The sequence below is a fragment of the Vombatus ursinus genome, unplaced genomic scaffold (genome assembly GCF_900497805.2).
Source record: "Vombatus ursinus unplaced genomic scaffold, bare-nosed wombat genome assembly UNPS02014779.1, whole genome shotgun sequence".
Classification (NCBI taxonomy): domain Eukaryota; kingdom Metazoa; phylum Chordata; class Mammalia; order Diprotodontia; family Vombatidae; genus Vombatus; species Vombatus ursinus.
The window spans coordinates 13,550,167-13,573,493 of NW_020954557.1; the positions used below are offsets into that span (position 1 = coordinate 13,550,167).

Genomic DNA, 23,327 nt, shown 5'->3' on the forward strand with positions numbered 1-23,327 from the left:
TCCAAGTCCAACACCCTATCAATTGTACTATCCAGCTGCCTCTTACAAATAGGTTGAATTTGCGATTGGCTTTTTCCTAGGAGATATAGCATCTGGTTCTTTAAATTCCCATCTGGGAAGTTTATCATTTGGAAGAAATTGAATGAAGAGCGAATGGTATTTTGCTTTTTTCTTATAGCCAAAGTATTGAAATCCCATGGTGGTGAAATGCAATGGCCTCTAGCTTAGGAGCAAAGGCAGAGAAGCCAGGGCAACTTTGACTCAGCTGAGAAGGATCTATTATTTCTTCCATCCTGCCCTGCCCCCAGGGTGGATGAACCCTTTGCCAGCCTCATTTGATAACTGTAGGGAGACCAGAGAATTTCCAAAACAAACACTTACAGAGGCTGTATTCTTTCAGGACTCCATTCTAAGAACCATTGTACATTGGACTGTGTTTTATTCTGAGGTTCTCCCATCTGTCTGTCTGTCTGCCTCTCTCTCTCTCTCTCTCTCTCACACACACACACACACACACACACACACACACACACACACACACACACACACACACACACACTCATACCCTCATACCCCCAATCCAGCAAAAAAAAAAATACTAAGTGCTTCTAAGGAACTTTGACTCTGGCATGGAATGATCAAAGTATTTATTTGTAGGGTGAAAGGAGTCTATTAAAAAATAAATCTCCTGGAAACATGCCTGGAATGTTGCTATAAACAGTATATTGTCTTCTTGTCCTTGTTCATCATGTTTATGATGGTAGATAAAGTGATTCCATTTTCCTTTGATTAAAAAGCTCAAGCTAGGACAGGATTTGGGTTGGTACAACAAGGTCAATTCCCGGAAGCCTTGCAGGTGATAATGCTTCAAAAAAAAAAAAGAACAGCTGTCCCTGAATTCTGTCACAGCCCAGGCTCATTTCAAATGTTTATGAGAGTTTTTCCAAAGGGATCTGTGTCCAAGCTAAAATTAAATGTATTATCATTATACTAAGAAATCCAAGATTGCTAAAGTTCCAGATTCTCTTTGAATGCGTTCAGTCAAAAAAGAAAGAAAGACTTATCAATGTCCCAATGCTGCCATTGTGATTACTTCTGTTACATTCTTATCAAGTTTAAAATTGTCATTTTAGTTGCTAACTTTACATCACAGTTTGAATGGTCTGCTAAAGATGCAAATGACAATCACCATTCTATTATTATTGTGCTTTGTCCAAAATTCATTATGAAGAGTCTAATGTTAAATTGAGCATTGTTTTTTAAATTTTTAGGTTGCTGTACACCATAATAGAAAGCTAAGTACATGTCTGGGTGTGTGTTTAAAGGCCAAGGACTTTTTTGAACAGGAAATATTGGGCCTTGATAAAGTAAATAAGTTGAAACTCGATTCAACAAGTACTTATTAAGTGCCTACTGTGTTCAAAGCACTGTACTGACATTGTGTGATGATCAACTATGATAGACTTAGCTCTTCTCAGCAGTACAGTGATCCAAGACAATTCCAAAAGGCTCATGCTTTGAAATGCTATCCACATCCAGAGCAAGAACTATGGAGTCTAAATGCAGACTGAAGCATACTATTTTCACTTTTTGTTTTTTTTTTTCTTTGTGGTTTTTCCCTTGTTCTATTTCTTCTTTTACAACATGACTAGTGTGGAAATATGTTTAACATGATTGCACATGTATGACCTATATCAAATTGCTTGCTGTCTTGGGGAGGGAGAAGGGAAGGGAGAAAAATTTGGAACTCAAAATCTTATAAAAAATGAATGTTGAAAACTATCTTTACACATAATTGGAAAAAATAAAATATTATTTACACACACAAAAAAGGCACTGTGCTAGATGCTGAGATATAAAGGAAAAAAATGAAACCATCCCTGCCCTCAAGGAGCTTCCATTCTAATGTCTTTAAAGTTTCTGTTTTGGAGATAATTTCACTGAATTTCTCCTACTGCCTCAAACAAGATGAAGCATTACTTAATTTTTTGAAGCTCTTTTTCTTCTCTATACCAACATTAGCACCCAGGAAATAGAATTTTATGTGAATGGGAAGATTCACGGGCCACTCTTCTGTTTCTGTCTCTGCAGCTTTTGGAAAGAACCAACAACAGCTTTGAGGAATCTGACTCCAGTGCCACGAAGAGCCCGCTGCACTTAGCTGTAAGTGAAATAATATCTGAAGCTTTGCCTGTCACAAACAACTAGACATTTTTTTTTCAGGCTTTTAAAATTAATGAAACCTAAAACTATGTTTTAATAGAAGGAATGAAACTTTTAAGATGGCATCTCGTGAAAAACTAAATACTTGAGATGTCGAATAACGAAATAATGTTAAATATTCAGTATTAAAATTAATCCTTTACACATGTATATACATGAGTACATGTGTATGCACATGTGCACGCGCACACACACACATGCACACACACATATATACATGCATGTGTGCATGTGTGTAAAACAAAGTTAGATAGACATTGTGGCATAGTGGATAGAGAGTTACCAATACAGCTAGCAGAATCTGGTTTCAAGTCCTACCTTTGACTGTATGACTCTGGGTAATTCATTTAACTCTAGACAATTCTGTAAGTTAATGAGAAGGTGCTAACTTGCATTTTTAGAGGGAGTTTCCTTCCTTTGGAGTTCCTTTACCAATGTTAATGCTGGCCAATTCCCTATATTTTTGAAGGTTTAACGTAGGTGTGAACTCACAGAAACTGGCTTGTACAAAGACTAGTACAATTAATTTTTTGTGCTTAAACACTCAAACACTTGTACCCAAATACTCACTGTCTGGGAGGTGTCAGCTCCAACACTCAGAACATGCACAACGTGTTCCAGTACAAATTTGTGAGAATAAGATGAGATATATATGTTTGGAGAAGCTTTGTTTGTCCTACTAGTTAAAAGCAGAGTTTCAAAAGTGAGCTGCAAATCTCATTGCTCATACCAGTTCTTACCATGGAACTGTTGTCTCACTTGTACCCTATAAGGTTCTTCGCCATCCAGCCCAGGTCAATAGAGTTTTCCCTTCGGGTTCCTAACTGCTACCACCTTCTCTCCATGTCTTTATTTCCTTATTCCCAGCTGGCCACAGAAAAGGAAATGGCTTCTTTATCTCCAAATAACACATAACCCTTCTCAAGTTTTTGTTCATTAATGGGTTTAGTTTAATGCCTTCTCCATTGATTTTTTTTTTCTTTTTGGAGACTGAGCCTCTCTAGTTCTTCCAGGCTGCAAGTGTGTGAGGGTAGTGGACACTCCTGGACACAGTCCCACTGTTTACCAGCACGGAAGTTTTGGCCTTCTATGTTTCTGACCTGGGCCCATTTACCTCTCCTTAGGCAGCCTTTTGACCTTTTTTGCCCAGGGTCTCACCATACTGATGCCAAGCATTCTCTGTCCTGAGATTTAATTCCTCATTATTAATTGCCTGTTGGACATTTCAAACAAGATGTCTTAGTGATATCTGGAGCTTATTGTGTCCAATACAGAACTTATTCTCTTTCTTCATAGACCCAACTCTTTTCCAAAACGTCTAGATTTCTATCAAAGGTTTCATCATTCTTCTCTCTTGTTTTTCTATCCATTCCTCACCCCCTAACCTGCTTTAATTCCATGTTATATCATTTCTCCATTCTTGCTTACACTGAAGGAAATCAAGAAGGGAAAGAAGCAAAATTAAGGAGGACAGCCAGTTTGTTCAGGGGCTATTTGGATGTTACATGCCAACTGTAAAAGAAGGAATCTTTAGTTCTCTGTCTAGATTCTCCCTTATCTGACCTCTGTCTGATAAAAGGAAATAAAAACACTCACTGGGATAACTCATATGTCTTTGGTATGGGTGGCAGAAAGGGGAAAACTGTCTAATCCTCTAGGTATACTAGTCACTCAGAATGTGCTTTTCAGGTTAACTGGCCCCAGCAAGTGAAATGGTTGGATGGCCCTGTGCTTAGTAAAACCCAAAGATTGGTATAGGCAATTTAATAACAACTTTGAATGACTAGCTCATTTTGACTATTATACTCAATTAACTACAAAAGGACACATGAAGGAAGATGCTATCTCCATCTAGAAAATGAAGTGATAAATAGAAATATGTATAGAATGGTTTGACATATATGATATATATATATACACATACAAAATTTTCATTTATACATATGTGTATGTATGTATGTATATATGTATATAGATATAGATACACACATATTTGTGTCTAATGATAGCTATCTCTAGGGTGAGGGGGAAGGGAAGAAAAAAGGGAAAAAAAACCCAAAAGACTAGGAAAGGGAAAAGGGGCATGATTATGTATTTATATTAATATGCACAGCCCCTAGAATAATATCTCATTCATTCATTCATTCATCAGCTATTTAGTGAGTATTGTGCTAAGTTTAAGAAGATTGAGGAGGTATAGAATGACTAAGATACATGCCTAAACCTCACAAAGCTTAGTAGTATATATTAAAATATTTAGATATGTAATCTGAATTGAATGCAAATAAACACTTAGAATTGAGGGCATGATTATTGGGTAGTCATCTATTTGACAAGCATTTATTATATATCTTCTGTGGGCAGAACACTGTGCTAGCTGTTAGTGGGTGATACAAAATGTGAATAAGACTGAGTCCCTGACCTTGTAAAGCTTATATTATAGTTGAACGAATGAACAAATGAATAAACAAATGCTTCAGGGGGGAGGAGAAAGGGCATTTGAGGAGTTCATTGGACATAGAAATACTGAAATTCTTTTTTGGCACCAGCTATTAGTGCCATCTTCCTTCTTGATATAGAGTTTCTAGGGCAGCTTTTCCTTTTATTCTAGTAGGGGTGGCTTTGGGAGGCATATAGAGTTACCATTCTCCTAAATAAATCATTAATGGTTATCATAGGACTCAATTTGGAAGGTTTGCTATTTGGAATGCCAATGCATAACTAGTGTGAAGTGACTAGGGCTTTATCCCCCAAGACATTAAAATCACTTGAAGTCCTGTAGCAACATAGAAAGGACAGGTAGGTGGCACAGTAGATAGAGTGCTGGACCTGAAGTCAGGAAGACTCATCTTCATGAGTTCAAATCTGGCCTCAGACACTAGTTGTCTGACCTTGGGCAAGACACTTAACTCTGTTTGCTTCAATTTGCTCATCTGTAAAATGGGCTAGAGAAGGAAATGGCAAACTACTCCAGTATCTTTGCCAAGAGAACCCCAGACAGGTTCACAAAGAGTCGGGACTGAAACAACTGGACAACAACAGCAGCATGGAAACTACATTCTAACCTAGTGAGCAAGAATAAGTAGCTAACATAGAAGCTACCACAGTGGAGGAGTAGGACATGTCTCCATGGTTTCCCCAGCCTTCACTCAGTTGCCCTGAGATCTCAGCCTCATGTGTGACCACTCCACTTACTCCTTTAACTGAGCACATACTTGACACCACTTAGTGTCCAGTATTTTCCTGAGCTGCAAAAATTACAGCTATATTAGCATGTGCTTTCTCTTAACTTTAAAGTAGAGTTAATATTCTTTACCTTGAAGTTAAGTGAATTCCAGAGTCTTCAAAACATTCATTATTTTTTCTCAGTTTTTTTTTAATCATTTAATAGCTTATGCTTAATGAACTTGAGATAGGGAGATGTACTGGAAAAATCAGTGGAGTGAAAGTAAGGAGACTTGGATACTTCTCCTGATTCTACTTTTAATTAACTTTGTGACCTTGGATAAGCCACACAATTTCTGATTTCCATCACACCCCTGAAAGCAAACAAAACCAATCTAACTATAATGTATTATGCTAACTTCCTTTGTATCCTGCATCCCCTGAATCTGCTTCTCCTTTTTACTCCTGTGTCTTTCCTTAATTGGCTTTAAATTGAACAGTTTAAAGCTGTGATATACAAAATATGTTGTTTCTTTTCTGGGTTAATTGTCTGTTTGCATCATCCCAGTACTAACCTTGGTAAAATTAACAGAAAAAATTTTTTTTACCTAAATGTTTATTATCTTTGTTATAGAGAATGATAAGAACAAAATCAAAAAAACTTTGCATAGTGAGAACCAGTATGTATCTTGAAATATGTTCAGATGTTTAAATATGTGAATGTTATTTCAGGTTGGGGACAGTGCCAAGTTTAGACATAAGCTAGGTGAAATTTGGGTTTCAATGTTAGTCTGTGTAAGTTTAAACTGCTTAAAATGCTGTCTTTTATTTTTGTTCCTATAATCCATTCAGATGCCAATGACTTCTCCAGAAGTTCACTTCAAAATGTCTGTAGTCCTTTTGTACTCTTTGAACAAGGGCACCTAGATGGAAAACCTTTCTTTTATCTTTAGACAATTTCAGTGTTTATCTTCTTGAAAGCATCATGTCTCCGTGGATCATAGGATCATAGATTTAGAGCTGGAAGGAACCCTAGAAACCATCTAGTCCAACCCGTCATTTTACAGATGAAGAAACTGAGGCCCAGGGAGGTTAAGTGATTTGCCTATGGTTACACAGCAAGTGTCAGAGCTTGGATTTGAGCCCAGGTCCCTTGACTCTCCAAATCCAATGCTCTTCCCTTTATGCCATGATGGCTTAAAATAGTGTATTTGAAGTCATGACCTTAGACCTTCAGGAATTTATTTTAGGACCTTTAAATGTCTTTAAAGGGAAAGACCATTCAACTAGAAGTAGCACTATAGCTATAAAAAAAATTTTCTTTTGGTCTGGAACAGCACAAATTATGTCCAGGGTAAACGGCATAAAATGTCCCTCATCAACTTTTAAAGCCCAGACGCAGGCTCCATGAATGAAGACTAGATTCAAGTGTGGGAAGAGGAGTGTTTGAGGGCACAGCTAGTGTGGGAAGGAGCTCACAAGGGATGTGGCCTCCAGGAGGAGAATGAGGAATATATGATTGGTTCCAATTTTAGCTAATTCTTTTTGATGACTGCATAATAAATTCTCTTGTTTTTTTTTAATGTTACTTAGAGACACCAGATGCTTTCACTGTCCTTGAAATTTGTTGTCATTGGCCAAAGCCACTGTTGACCCTCTCTAGTTACAGCTCTGCCTAGAAGTGACACGATCTAGATTCCAGCTCCCTCATACTAGCTACCTGACTCCCCATTTGTAGGCGTGTGGTTCACAATACCATAGAAGAAAAATTTTTTTAGAGTAAAGAAACACCTTCCCAAAAGATGGATATAGATTTTCATTTAGAATCCTAAATCAACAGATCCTCCCTTCTAAGCAGTTCTTGCTGGGCCTTTTTCTTCTTGTACTTCCAAAGGCACCCCCAACAGATGGTGAAGGAGAACAAGATGAAAACCTTCAGTTGGAGCAGCTAGGTGACAGCGGATAGAGCACCAGCCCAGGTGGACAGTGCAGAAAGGGAAGAGTCAAGGTTGAAAACCTGGGTTACTAAAAGAATAATGATGCCCTCTACAGAAGGAAGGGATTTAGGAAGTGAGTGGGATTTAGGGAAGGTAAGATATAATGAGTTCTGTTTTGGAAATGTGTTCCCTCAGGGGATGTTGTTCACAGTGAGAGGAGGAGGAGAGGGAGTGGTCCTAATATGTGTATCTGCTGAAGGAATTGTGATGAAGGCATTTTAAATCACTATCTAACCGTTAAATATTCAACTTAGATGGCTGTCTTCCTAGGTGTTTTGTTATTATAAAGATATATAATTAATAGATGTCACTAACAATATTCAAAAGCTGTCAGTTTACTAAATTGCGCTGCTTTGGGAGGGCTAGGCCTCGTCTGACTGAGCAGAGCTTATTCATGTCCTGTTTTAGGAGGCAGAGCTTTTTTTTTAAATAGGGTAATGCTTAGTGTAAATAATATTAGTACAGAGCTCCTAATTCCTATGGGCTCCTTTTGACACTATCATTTATTTAATCAGGCAGGGCCCTTTTGCCCTTTTAGCAAATAAGATCCTGTCCCAGAGGTAGTAAGGGCAGTTGTGGGCAGTGCAGAAAGCATGAATCTCGGCTGGCCAGACCTGTGCTACAGTTCATAATGGGCTTCTGTGCCTGGTGGGAGAGCCTGGAGAGAAGTTCTAGCTGCCATCATGGAGGCAGTTTGTGTAGTACATAGAACAATGGGCCTGGAGTCAGGAAGATGTAGGCTTAAGTCCTGTCTCAGCATATACGTGATGTGAGACCTCTGTCAGGTCACTCAACCTCTCAGCCTCAGTTTCTTCATTTGCAAAATGGCTATAATATTAACATCTAAGTCATGAGATTGTAATGAAGGTCAAATAAGATAATAACAAGACCGTACATTGTAAACCTTAAAGTGCTATATAAAAGCCATTGTTACTATGAACAGGTTCTCTTCTCTCCTTCCTTCCCCTTTCTTTCTCCCTGTTTTCTTCACTCTTTATTTGGGTCTTTTTTCCCCTTTTTCCTCTCTATTCATGGGCCTCCTCTTTCAATGAGATAGGTCAGGGCTCAAGTCCATTTTCATTAGATTTTTCTCATTGGAGGAAATTGATTGCTCCATGCTCTATGCCTTAGCAAAGGGTAAATCTTTGTCTTCTGACTTCTAGCTTCGAGAAAGAAGACACATGGTTCCATATTCTTTTCAGGGAGATCCTTAAAGGGAAAGTCTCGGAAGAAGCTGACGTGTAGGGGAGCCATCAGCACCTATATCACTTGGGCATCTTCCCAAAGTCTTTATGTCCCTGTAGGGGCCTCTCTCTGAAGAAAATTTGAAACCATGTATCTTTTGTCTGCATTTTGTCTCTCGACGCTGGAAGCCAGAAGAAAAGCTCTCTCTTCTCCCAAACTCAAGCAGACATCAAATAATTAATCACCACCATTGAGGAGAGTTTTATGCAAGTGGCCTCGAGCACCTGATTCATAAGTATGAGAAACAGAGTGTCTTAAGTCCTGGTCAAAACTTTAGTTATATGACCTTGGGCTACTAATCTAGCACCAATTTCCTAATCTTTAAGAAGGGAATCATAATCTCTACCATGACTCCCTTTCAGAGTTTTTGTGATGAAGACTATTTGTAAACTCTGAGACCAGTATAGAATGTGAATTATTCACAGGATCACAGATTACAGCTAAAAGGAAACTTAGAAGTCATTTAGGCCAACCTCCTCATTTTATAGCTGAGGAAACAGAGGCCCAAGGGATTAGTTGACCTGCTCGGGGTCTTACAGGTAGACTTACTTACAGGTAAATAGACAAGGAATTTGAACTCAGTAATATTTGCAAAGTATATTCATAGCATTTGCAAATATATAGCCTTTTTATTTAAATATTCAATGTTCTTTCTGTGAAAATAATAATTTACAATGCTATGGCACTCCTAGAGTGTCAGAAGATTGTAATACAGTCCAAATTCTGTTCTATTTCAACAAACATTAAGGACCTTGTATGTACATGGGGGAAAGAAAAAAAATTTTTTTTAAAAGGACAGTGGAGTTTACATGATTTGTAAGGTAAATTGAAGGATCAGATGCTTTTCTTCTCTCCTCCCTTTCCTTCACATTCTGATTTAAAAATAAAACCTAAAGACATAAACAAACATCCTACCAATGTTAATCCTATAGACATTTAGACTGGCTTACATTTATTTAGCTAATATCATACTTTGGGCAAATGATTTATTGAAATAGGAGAACTGCAGTTCTCAGCATAACTTTAATATGCTGTTTTTCTTGTATCCAAATGGTTCCTGCGGTGGAATACTAACAGCTCTTTCTGAGGTTCTTTTGGGACAGCAGCATCTCATGTTGTAAGGACCACAGTTTGGGAGTCAGAGGACCTAAATTTTTATGCAGCATGTGAGGTGGCTTAACCTTTCTAAGTCATCATTTCCTTATGAAGAAAACAATACTTGTACTATCTTTGTCACAGAATGACCATGGGAAAAGCAGTTTTCAGAAATGTTAACATTCTAAACAAACATGAGTAGTTATGATACTCTGGTAGATTCTTACAGTTTCTTGTTTGGTCATTTCAGTTGTGTCTGACTCTTTATAACCCCATTTAGGGTTTTCTTAGCAGAGATACTGGAGTGGTTTGTCATTTCCTTCTCCACCTCATTTTACAAATCAGGAAACTAAGGCAAACAGGGACTTGTCCAGGTTCTAGTAAGTGTCTAAGGCCAGATTTGAACTCAGAAAGATGAGTTTTCCTGACTCCAGGCCCGGTGCTCTATCTACTGCCCTACCATGTTCTTACATTGTGTTGTACTTTAATGAGGTTTGTTTGTTTCTTAACTGTCTTTGGTTCCATCTTGCTAGGCCTACAATGGCCATCATCAAGCCTTGGAAGTACTTCTGCAATCCCTTGTAGACCTGGATATCAGGGATGAAAAAGGCCGAACAGCTCTGGACCTAGCTGCCTTTAAAGGACATGCAGAATGTGTGGAAGCGCTTATCAATCAAGGAGCATCCATCTTTGTGAAAGACAATGTAACCAAAAGAACCCCACTTCATGCCTCTGGTAGGTTCTACCTTTTCTTGGGAGAGGAAGGGAGGGGACAGGATGAGTGAAGTTGTTGAATTAGTGGATTGATTGGTTACCCTGGTTATATGGCATGTCTTGTGGTTGGCATAAGCATATTGTCACCTCCTCTTAACCCCAAAGGAATCAGTTTTCTTCCTCTGTTCAGATCTTTTCTCTTTCTGGACATTTTTTTTGTTCACTTTCAGGTAGAAGTCATAAAAAAGAAGAACAGTAAGGGAGGTGCCTAGCAATACATAGTACAGAATAATAATAATGCTCACTAGAATTCATGGACTACTTTAAGTTTGCAAAGGACTTTACAAATATTATTTCATTTTATCCTCACAATAACTCTGGAAAGTAGGTGCTAAGCTATCCCATTTTTATGATGGAAAAACTGAGGCTGACTGAGGTTGTCTGAGACTGGATTTGAATTCAGGTGTACTTTACTCCATGTATAGTACTTTATCCACTACAATACCTCAGGGGCAATATGTATGGCCCCAGAATGTCTGTATATCTAATGCTTAGTGGATAATGAAATTGATCTGAGAGATTAATACAAGGGAGGTATCATCAAGAAAATAATAATGTCAAGGCAGCTCGGGGCTCAGTGGATAGAGCACTAGGACTGGAGTCAGAAAGACCTAAGTTCAATTCAAGCCTCAGAGACTGACTAGCTGTGTGACCCTGAGCATATCACTTCCTCTGTTTGCCTTAAACCACTGAAGAAGTAAATGGCAAACCACTCCAGTATTTTTGCCAAGAAAACCCCATACAGTCACAAAAGAGTTGGACGTAATGGAACAACTGAGCAAATGTGACAGTGCTTTACAAATATTTTCTCATTTGATCCTCACAACAATCCTGATAGGTAGGTGCGATTATTATCCCCATTTTGCAGTTAAGGAAACTGAGGTGAACAGGATAAGTGACTTGCCCAAGGTCACACAGCTAGCAAGTATCTGCGGTTGGGTTTGAACTCAGGTCTTCGTGACTCTAGGCCCAGCACCTTTATCTGCTGCGCCACGTAGCTGCCTAGCTGAGTTTGTCAGGGTGCAAGAGGATATAAAATGGGATTAACAACTGAGCTACACTGATGGAAAGTAGGTTACATTCAAAAGAAACAGAGTGATAGAGGGGGCCATGATATAGTATTGTCTATGAAGAGGATCATCTGTTTAGAAATTGCTGTGCCACAAAGGGAGGCATACTCCAAAGCGTTTGAGTGAAGATAAAAGGGAAAGAAACTGAAATGATATTGTCTAGAGAAGTATATTGCAGCCCACCCTAGACAGGTGAAGGAAATAGATCATATATTCCTAATACTATTCCCAGAAGCAAAAATGGCAGAGACAAGGGATTCCCCCTACCTGGGTATCTTCTGGAAACCTAATTCTACTAAAAACAGAGTAACTGATCTGCTTTGCTAATAGTTGCATCCCTGAGAAGGCTGGGAAGGTAATAAGGACTCTGGATCCAATTCTGAGCAATTCAATTCAATAATTCAATAATCATTTATTAAATATCTAGTGTGTGCCAGATGTAAGACAATGAAGTGAAGCTCATTGGAGTCCTCACAGTCAGTTCTTATACAAAACATTCCTTTGTTAAGTTAGGATGATTTCTAAGGTATCTTAAAACTCTAAAGTCTAAAGGAAACCTAGAGTTCTACAGAAAGACTTTAAAAGACTTCTTATTTTTATTGTCACCTTTTTTATTATACCACATTCAAGTGTAAAAATATCCCTCCTTTCCCTATTCAGTAAGCTATCCTATATAACGCAGGTGTTTTTTTTTAAGTGAAAAACAAACCCACTTCAACAAAACTTACTGACACATTTACTATGTCTGCCAGTATTTGTAATATTTCCCACCTGTAATCCATCTTGTCACCTCAGTGAAGGGAGGGAGGAATATTTTTCAACTCTTCTCCATGCCAAATTTGGTCGTTATAATTATTCATTATTAGAAGGGAAACTTTTTATTCTCTGTTTCCCCAGGATTAATAATAAATATCCTTGCCTCCCTCAAAAAAAAAACCTTCACAAGTTCTGTATTTTTAAACATTAAAATATGAAATATATTAAAAACTAATTTTGTAAGACACTCCAGTCATTAGACCAATCAGTGTATCACCTTAGATATTTAACCAAAGTAACTTTTATTCTGATTTTTTTAACCACTCAATGCAAAATAACTTGCAAAACTACATAATTACTGTGCTAAATAGTTAATAACTTTTCACCTTTTCTGGGTCTCGGTTTTCCTCATCCAGCTCTAAAGTACCGATCCTGTAATGTTATTTTTTGGAGATTTTTTTTTTAATGTGGTTGCTAGTTAGAATTTTAGAAACATGGAGCAGGATAAAAGAAAATGAAATGAAAGATCCTTTAACTTAAGTACTCCATAAATGCAGGTTCCTTGGGCTGATAGAGTCTGACATATCTGCCTTTGATCTTAGCAGTGGGTATGCTTGACTCAAAAAATTAATTAAGAACCATAATGTCACATCAAAGATCTAGAGCCAAAAGGGAACTTAGAACTCATCTAGAGATTGATATTGTCTCATCCTTGTTATTTTACAAATAAGGAAACTGAGACCCAAGGATGCTAAGTCACTTGCTTAGTCACACAGATGGCAAGTGGTAGAGTCAGGATTTGAACTCACAGCCTCTGGCCCAAATCCAGCACATTTTCTACTTTACTCTGATGCCAATGTGTGGCAGAGCTGGAGCAACAACCCCAGCCTCTCCATTCCCTTTATTTCTTTCTTTTTTTCTGCTTTTGTGAGGCAATTGGAGTTAAGTGACTTGCTCAGGGTCACACAGTAAGTGGCAAGTGTATGAGGCCACATTTGAAGTCAGGTCCTCCTAACTCCAGGGCCTGTGCTCTATCCACTGCTCCACCTAGCTGTCCCTCCCCATTCCCTTTCAATGCATTCTTTCCCTAACACCATATTTATTTGTGGTGTCAGAAAAGTATATTGTGGGTACAGAGGTCAACATTCAAATGAAGGAAGTTGTTCAAAGGCTTTTATGAGTCTTGCAACCTTAAAAATACTGTTTTCCTGCTTTTGCCTAGCTAGTTAGGCCTTAAGGAATTCTTGTAATATTTGATTACAGAGCTTTCCAGATGGCATATGAAGGCTATTTGAAATGCTGAGATGGAAAAACACTGGCCCCTCTTTCATCTCCTGTGTTACTTGATAAATTCTCATAGTAGGGAAGGAAGGTTAGCAAATGACTCTTAGATCCCTAAGGCCATTAGGGTACTGGGTTTCAAAGCAGAAAGATGTTCAGCTCTTGCCTCTGACATTAGCTGTGTGGCTCTGGGTAAATTGTTTAACCCCACTGAGCCTTAGTTTCTTCATATGTAAAGTGAGGATTACAACCACAGGGTTGTCGTGGGCATCAAGCAAGATGATGTATATAAAGTACTTTGCAAATTTTAACTCACAACATAAATGTCAATCGTTATTACTACTGTTACTTCCTTTCTTCCCCAAGAATTTCCTAAGCCTTTAGTATTTTAAAGTTAAGGTTTGTTTGTCTTCTTCTATTTCTTGTTGCTTATTCCTAAATCAGGCAATTATATTTAGTCACCAAGAAAGTCCATACAAAGGGGCTATTTCAAACATAGAAAACAACCGTTTTGAACAGGTAAACATCCAGAACAATGTTTCCACACTTGTTTAGGCTGTGATCCAGCAGAGACCTCTAGTGGCCATGGGGATTCAATACACTGGGGCTTTCTTAGGTCCTACATGATGAGCAGGACCAGGCTGTCATTTCATTCTGTTACCTACCAAATGTCTCCATTGAATCAGAATTGCAGCCTGGGGTCTGCTTCAAACTGTTCTCTCAGTCCCTCTTGAAATTCCCTTAGCATGGCAATTTTGTGTTGCCTACTCTAGAGCCCCAGGATGGGAAGTAGGAGGCTTTGATAGGTGTTCTCAGAGCCCAGGATTCTCTGGTACAGGTAAGTGACTAGATGTCACTCTTTGAACAGTGCAGAACGGTAAAGACAGAGAGATAATGGCCTGCTCAAATGGGCTGAAATAACGTCATATTTGATATAGCACAACTGAAGAAAAATTAGGATTCTCTTTCCTTAAAGACAAGTGGAAAAGGGGAGTCTGTAGGAAGGACAAGACAGTTCTAGTCTGGCTGCCCCACAGCAGTAAGTGGACCTATTGGTACTTCCTGGAGGGCTCAAACAGCCCCTTTCAGCTTTGTACAGAGAATACATACTCTACAGTAGGAGTCTATTTTGTTCTCTGCTACATTGGATACGAGTGACAGAATTATAGGTTTAAAAAAAAAAATTCCCTCTTTTTACACAACATTCTTAGACCTATTATGATCATGAGTGGAGAAAGAATATCAAATTAATGCAGGAGTAGGGAGCCCGTCAAAATATGCTATTCCTCTGTTTCTGTGAAGCCATCTCCTGAGCTACTTTAGCTGTCAGCCTGTACTGACAGTTTTCTCTCTGGCACACATTAAGCCCCGTGAGTCTTTGAGATATTATTGAATCTTTCATCAGAGGTGCCTGGTTTAATACTACATTGAGAGTTCAAAAGGTCTATGATTTCATCATCATGTGTTATACCCCACTTTCACTAATGCAAGTTGTCATCCCTCTGAGCCTTAGCAGATAGTTTTCTTAAGTTGCTTTAGCTAAAAATTAATAAATAAACAATCCGTCACCAGGCAGACAGCCTTGTGGCACCTTGCTTGGGGGGAGGGGGAAACAGGGAAGTGGCCTAAGGAGGGCTATATTTTAGCTACACCTGGGGCAGTGAAAAGCTTCCCCAGAGCCTTTGCAAATGAGCTCAATGTAAATTTCAGAGTGATGGGATTTTAAATTCTCTTTTCAAAAATGTGTGTTTTGCTCTTGGTAAGTTAATTTGAGCAGTGCCAACGAATGAGTTGATGATACTGTATATTGTCACCAAAGAATACGATAGGGTGAAATGAGTATCAGTGCAGAGCTGGCATGTGATAAAATGGGCTGTAAAATCCACTTACAAATGGCCATTGGTATAGCCTAGGGATGGGGAACCTGCGGGTTCGAGGCCGCACGTGGCTCTCTAGGTCCTCAAGTATGGCCCTTTGACTGAATCCAAACTTCACAGAATGAATCCTAATAAAAAAAAGAAATAAAAGGATGTTTCATGAAGTTTGGATTTAGTCAAAGGGTCACACTTGAGGATCTAGAGGGCCACATGCAGCCTTGAGCCACAGGTTCCCCAACCCTACTATAGCCCTTTCCTTCTCTGTCTACCTACATCTTTGCCTACCTATATAAAAGCAGACATAGTTTGGGGTTTTTCTTAATGCTATGTAAGAAGAAGACAGAAGATACTGGAGGTATTTAGGCTCTTAGAGGATTTTTTTCTCCCTCCTTTCAGCCATAGGAGAAGGCAATAGGTCTTTCATAAGACTTTCAGTTTAGTTTTGTGAGGGATAGAATCAGCCTTAAAGCCAGGAAGACTTGGGCTGAAGGCCCGCTTCTGACAATACTGACCGCAAGCCTAAGCAAAGCACTCAACTTCTCAGTCCCTAGGAAATGCTGCAAGTTGCAGAGAAGGTGTCAGCCTACCCTGGTAGAGGGAATTTTCTCACTTTGTGAGTTCCTGATGCCAATGCTATCCTGAGGCCAGTCCTTGTCCCTATTCTTGTGTTACATAGTCCTTAGCAAATATATTTTAGGAAAATAGGAAAAGATATATTACTCTCTTAATGGCTTATCTGATGGTCTCTGCTTCCCTTATCTTATATCGGAACCTTACCAAAAGTAATCCATCTGTCTTATCGGCAGACACACACACACACACACACATAAGCGCACATGTGTCAGTAACCTGTTCCTGCCTGGTAGGTACAGCCCTGGGTACCATTTCTTACTTTGTTGTCTCTATGCCACCAAGACAACAGCAGAAAGCAAGAATATCCAGGGCATGGTCGCTTGAGAAATGATGGAAAAATGGTCAGAATCACTCACGTGGTCTGGGGCTCGGAGGAAGGAGGCATAAGCAACCAGCAGAGCTACACCTGTTGGAACATGACCTGGGTCCACTCTAGGAAAGAAATCATGCCCGAGAGCTTCCATTCACTATAAAGCACAAAGACACTAAGAGCTTGAGGGAACTATGGCAACAATGTCTATAACAGCAACAACAACAGCAACAATAATAGTTATCTTTTATACAGCATTTTAAAGTTCATGAAATGCTTTACCTCTCATTTGATACTCACAATTCTGTAAGATGGGTGCTATTACTATCCCCATTTTACAGATAAGGAAACTGAGGCTGAGGGAGCTTAAGTGACTTACCCAGGGACACACAGTTAATAAGTCTGTCTGAGGTAGGATTTGAACTCACTCACTAAACATTTATTAAACTCCTACTATCTGCCAAGGACTGTGCTAAGCACTGGCGATGCAAAGAAAGGGACAGTCCTGCTCTCGAGGAACTCACAGTCTAAAGGGGGTGGTAACATGCAAACAAGTATGTACCAGCAAAATCTATGAAGGAAAATTTGGAGATAATCACAGAGGAAAGGCACTAGGATTAAGAGGGATAGCAAAAATTGCTTAAGAAGATGGGATTTTACCTGGAACTTGAAGGAAACCAGAGAAACCAAGAGGCTGAGATGAAGAGGTAGAGTATTTGAGTCTTGAGGGACAGCCAGTGAAAATGCCTAGATCTGGGAGATGGCATGTTTTTATATATATAGAGAGAGAGAGAATATATATATATATATTTGTTTTTTGTTTTTTAGGCAATTGGGGTTAAGCGACTTGCCCAGGGTCACACAGCTAGTGTCAACTGTTCGGGCTGAGGCCAGATTTGAACTCAGGTCCTCCCAACTTCAGGGCTGGTGTTCTATCCACTGCAACACCTAGCTGCCCCAAGATAGAATGTTTTGATTGAGAAACAAGAAGAAGGCCAGTGGTGTTGTATCTCATAAGAAGGGTATAGGTGTAGGTAGACTAGAAAGGATGATGGTGGGGGCGGTAGAGCAGGTTATGAAGGGTTTTGAACACCAGAGGATTTTATATTTCATCCTGGAAGTAATAGGGAGCCATTGGAGTTTAATGAAGATCACCTTCACAGCTGGGTGGAGGATGAACTAGAGTGGGTAGGTATTTGTGACTGGCAGACCCACCAGTAGGCTATTTCAGAAGTCCATGTGTGAGATGATGGTGGCTTATACTGGGGTGGTGGCAGTATTAGAGGAGAGGAAATATATGTGACAGATGTTATCCATGTAAAATTGAAAGACCTTGGCAACAGATTGGATATGGAAGGGTGATAGAGAGTAGGGAGTTCAGCATGACCAGGGTTGGGAGCCTGGGGAACTAGAAAGATGGTGGTGCCTTTAACAGTAATAAAGATGTTAGGAAGGAGAGTATGGTTTGAGGGAAAAGACGATGAGTTCAGCTTTGGACATGTTGAGTTTAAGGTGTCTATAGGACCTCCAGTTTGAGATGTCTACTAGATGGGTGGGGATATAAGTCTGGAGGGCAAGAAAGAGGTTAGGGCTGGATAGAAAGATTTGAGAATCATCAGCATAGAGATTATAATTGGATCCATGGGAGTTGATGAGATCACCAAGTGAAGTAGTACAAAGGGAGAAGGAAAAAGGGCCCAGGATAAAGCCTTGTAAGATATCCACTGCTAGCAGGTGTGACCTGGATGACACTCCAGAAAAGGAGACTGAGGAGTGGTGAGAGAGGTAGGAGGAAAACCAGAGGAGTGTAGTTTCCTGAAAATCTAGAGAGAACAGAATATCAAGGACAAGCAGATAATCATCAGTGTCCAAGGCTGCACTGCAAGAAGGATAAGGTGTGTGCCTATCTGATTTGACCATCATCAGATCAAATATTAATTTAATGCCTGGCAGAACATGGGGTATGAAAGTACAGTCTAGTTGGGGTCTCCTTTTTTGATCAGGCACCAGGGGACAGTGAAAACAGGATAATTGTATTAAGTCCAGGCACCTAAGAAGGAGAATAATGAGAGGAGTGGGGGAATTGGGAAAAGATATGCCCTTTCCCAGAAGAGAACATCAGAGGAGAGTTAGGGAATATATGTGATAGAGACCAAAGAAAGAACTTATTCAAATCCAGCAACCCAACAAAAATGGTACACTTCTAAGAATCCAGTCAGCCTGGGGCATAAAGAAAAATGGGTCAATATAGTATGTGCTAAGAAACAGTCTTGGTAGGATGAATTAAGAAGACACACAAGTCAGAAACTCTTGAGACGGAGTCTGCTTTTAGAAGTGTTCAAATAAATCTCATGACAGAGAAAGGATGTTGTGTATATGTTGTGGAGGGGCATCATTGTGCAATAATAGAGTGCTGGATTTAGAGTCAGGAAGACCCAAATTCAAATTCTGCCTCAGATACTTAGTAGCTGTATGACTTTGGGTAAGTCAGTTTTCTCATCTGCAAAGCAAGGGTAATAATAGTTCTTACCTCCCAGGATTGTTGTGAGGATCAGCTAGATTAAATATACAAAACTCTGTACAAAGCAAGTGGTTGTAATTGTTACTAGTAGTAATGTTGGTCTTCTGAAAGAATGTTCATTTTAATTTTTTTCAGTCATTAATGGTCACACACTGTGTTTACGACTGTTACTAGAAATTGCAGACAATCCAGAAATTGTCGATGTGACAGATGCCAAAGGACAGTAAGTGACACACTCTCTACTCCATAGTTTGTGACATGTCAGTGATAACTGCCATTATTGTTTGTTGCTAAAAAGAGTCCTAGGATGAGGATTGGTGTACCCCAGGTTTGGGGTGAAGAATACACATACTTGGAAGAATGACGTGGGTAGAAGCTGCCTCTGTGCTGCTGCCTTCCCCATGTTTTGCTTTCTTTTCATCCCCTCAAGCTTCTATCATTCCATTCTGAGAACCATTAAACAAGAGTGTAACATGACTGTTATCCTTAGCATTTGCATGATGCTTTTATTTTTTCAAAATGCCTTCCATCTACTACTCTAGCTATTTTTCTCCCTCATCACAATATTCTTGTGTGGAAGGAAGATATTTTTATGCCTGTTTTACAGATGGGAAAACTGCACCACCAAGAGTGAGTGACTTGTGATTAGTTAGTGGTGGAATAAATATACAATTCTGGCTTCAGACGGTTGGTCTCCCTCCCAATCAACTGCTCTCTCCTAGGCTACCCTGCTTCCTAGTATCAACCAGGGCTTCTTCCAAAACAATTCCAAAGAGACAGTTTTCATTTTAAAGTTGTCTTAGAAAAGAAATGTAAACCCTCCTTCTTTGTCCTGTCAAGTATATTCATTTCTTTATAACTATTTGACTTTCCATGAACCCTGACACTCACATTTTCAGGAATGATAGTTGGCCATGGTACAGTATCTATCAGTGTTACCATGCCATGCAGTTAATGAGCCCTTAATAAATATGAACTGATTCTGAAGATGATGGAGACAGCATGATTAATACAACATCCCCTTACTGGCTTTTCCACCTCCTCCTCTTACGCACTTGCTTTAAAGTATATGTCTTTCCTGCTCAGAGACAAGCAGACTGTGTCTTTATAGCATTTGGCACATTGTGGACATGTAGAAAATATTAAGGGGGGCAAAAGCAGTATCTTCCCCCTGGGAAATGATTAATGGTTTTGATCTGGTTATTAATAGCTTATTTTGTTCCTCTCTTCTAGAACCCCACTGATGCTGGCTGTTGCCTATGGACATATTGATGCTGTTTCTTTGTTACTTGAAAAAGAAGCAAATGTAGATGCTGTTGACCTCATGGGATGCACAGCTTTACACAGAGGGGTGACTGAATTCTTCCTGAGCTTTACACAAACATTTTGACTATTTTTTAAATGAATGTTTAATGTAGAAATTTTTAAATGACATATTATCCTAATAGCCAAAAGGAAATTTATCCTTCCAGAGATGAAAGTAATGACAGTTATATTTAGATTAATTCAACAAGCATTTATTAAGTGAATACTATTATGACTATACCAGCTGCTGAGAGAGATATAAAGTTTTGTCTTTCTTCAAGGGGGAAGTAAAGCAGATGGGTGTTATTCTGCTTTTGATTATAATGTTATTATACATACATACATATACATATACACATACATATATATGTGTGTGTGTGTATGTGTATATAGATATAGATATAGATATAGATATCCCTTCATTTTACAAATGAGGCAACTAAGACCCAGAGAGGTGAGGTGATTTGTCCAAGGTCACACAGGTAGTAAGTGGTCGAGTTGGGTTTCAAACACAGGTCTTCCAACTCCAAATCCTGCCCTGAGCACCCTGAAGAAGGCTAAGTGCTTTCTGTCAAAGGATACCCCCAACTGAATGGTTGAGCCAATGGTTTTCCTGAATTCTTCTGTTATGACTTTCCAATTACAAATTATGCTTCAGTTTTGCCCATTCCTCGTCTCTGAGTTATTGCATGGAATGCTTTGCTTGAGGCCTAGATAAGTAGATCTACATGTGCTCATCCTATGAACCCTGTTGCTTTTCCTCAAGGGCACTAATTCTAAGGGACTCTTGGATTTTCTGCCTCATGTTCTCACCGCCATCTTAGGCCCTCTGCTCTCTGAGCTTTCTATCATTTTTAAAACCTCTTTGCTTGTCTTTAATCTTTATGCATTAGATCATGACCGGGCATGAGGAATGTGTCCAAATGCTATTGGAACAGGAAGTCTCCATTCTGTGTAGAGATTTCCGAGGAAGGACCCCCCTGCACTTCGCAGCAGCTCGTGGCCATGCCACGTGGCTGAGTGAGTTATTGCAGATGGCACTTTCAGAGGAAGACTGCTGTTTCAAAGATAACCAAGGTTACACTCCATTGCACTGGGCTTGTTACAACGGTAAGTTTTCCATCCGTGTCTGGAGGACACAGCGTTGTTGATGGTCCCAGGTGTGTTATATGTCAGGACCACTATGATCTTAAAATAAGCTGTGAAAAATATTAAGGTAACACGAACTAGACTGTAAAACCATGCATGTGAATTCTGACTTAAGTAAGGTCCTCCAGGTCAGCTAAGTTGAAAAGTTAACAAGTAGACAGTTGGGGCTAGCAAGGAGAGGAGTGAGAGGTTTAGCCTGCTGCAGTCCTGAGATTGCCTATGTCCATTCCTAGATAATGAAACTGTTTTCTTTTAGTCTCATCACTTATTCACTACTTCAGTCGTCCTTGATTTCATTGGTCTGAGTTCTATCTCCACTGATACAGATGGCAATGCTACACGTTCCTGTAACCAAAATAATTTAATCAACTTGTGGCCAACCTTCTGGGATGACCTCTTTCAAACTTAATAGCCTCAAATAGTTACTAGCTGTGTGAGTGTGGCAAGTTGCTTAACTCTCTTAGTTTTCTGATCTGTAAAATGATGATAATAATAGCACCTTCATGGCAGTGTTGTTACAAGGATCAAATGAATTAATATTTGTAAAGTTCTTTGCAAACCTTAAAGCGCATTACGTTTGTTAGTTCTTCATCTTCTTTATCATCATCCTTGAAGACAGACTATTGCTAGGTGTGTACCTGAAGTTTTTCTAGTTTGCTAGGTCCTTTGATAATCCACATCCATACCACAAAGAAAAATCAAAGGGGTCTTTAGTGGAAATTCATCACTTCTTATACTTGGGGGGACAAAACATCATAAATCTGTTACTTTTATCCATGTCTTTTTTAAGTACAGAAAAATTATAGTTTTTAACTAGTTCTTAAAATTGTCTCAGAAATTCTTTGAGATCCAAACTAGATTAGTTAGAATCAGAGTTAGAATTTGGACTGCCACTAATTTTATACCAATGTTGATCTTAGGAAGGACCTGCATTGATCGGTATGAATTTGGTCAATATATTTACAAAGTGACTTTTTCCCTTTTGTTCTAATTCTAAACCAATCCTATTCCATAGAAATTGACCCCTGTAACCAGGAAATTCACTTAGAATCCAGAAGCTGCTGTGGATTTGCTATGACATAGATGATAGGTATTAGCTATACAACAGTGAGTGAATTATCTGTGGCAGTATGTCTGCCTAGCCTGTAGGACCCAGGCAGATTTCTTGTGAAAGGTCCAGAAAAGTAGTCTCAATTTCTGGAAGAGAAGTTATGGTGAGAACATGTGTGTTTGAGAAAGTATGTAAAGTAGCCTATATTCTGAAGACAAAAATGGAATCACAGAATCTCAGATTTAGAAGACATGTTACACTTGTCTGAATTGTCATTCACCACAATAACATGCTCAAAAAATGGTCATCAAATCACTGTTCAAACATTTCCATCCACCTATTACCTCCAAAGGCCTCCCATTTCTTCTTCTTTTTTTTTTTTTTTATTTGAGGGAGCTAGGTCTTACTACACCTAGAGCACTGGACCTGGATTCAGGAAGACCTGAGTTCAATATCTGCCTTGGACACTTACTAGCTATGTGACCCTGGGCAAGTCACTTAGCTTCTGTCTGCCTCAATTACCTCATTTGTAAAATGGGGATAATAGTTGCACCTTTCTCCCAGGGTTATTTTGAAAATAAAATTAGGTGATATTTGTAAAGTGCTTTGCAAACCTTAGAGTGTTACATCAATTTCAGCTTTATTATTACCTCAACTCATTAGAAGGTTCCTCCTTATTTTGAGACAAAACTTGCTTCTCTCTAATTTATTTTTTATTTTATTTTTTACTCTGAATTTAAATACTCAAAAAAGCATTTCCATACACACAGCAGAACACAAAAAGAGGCTTGTTTATGAAACAGTGAATCTCCATTTTTTACACATTTTTTCCAAAACTGCCCTGCTTGTTTTATTGTCTTTTGAAGTTCCTTTTT

General features: G+C 39.1%; 1 protein-coding gene across 4 annotated transcripts in view; it reads left to right on the forward strand.

Annotated features, from left to right (window-relative positions):
• The window catches only part of ANKRD44 (ankyrin repeat domain 44), a 373,934-nt gene that overhangs the window by 324,210 nt on the left and 26,397 nt on the right, over positions 1–23,327 (forward strand). For all 4 annotated transcript variants that reach the window (XM_027865874.1, XM_027865875.1, XM_027865872.1 and 1 more), the window contains exons 17-21: positions 2,092–2,163; positions 10,259–10,460; positions 19,083–19,170; positions 20,181–20,298; positions 21,146–21,362. In XM_027865874.1, coding sequence (XP_027721675.1) covers positions 2,092–2,163; positions 10,259–10,460; positions 19,083–19,170; positions 20,181–20,298; positions 21,146–21,362 — 697 coding nt within the window. The remainder of the gene's footprint in view (positions 1–2,091; positions 2,164–10,258; positions 10,461–19,082; positions 19,171–20,180; positions 20,299–21,145; positions 21,363–23,327) is intronic.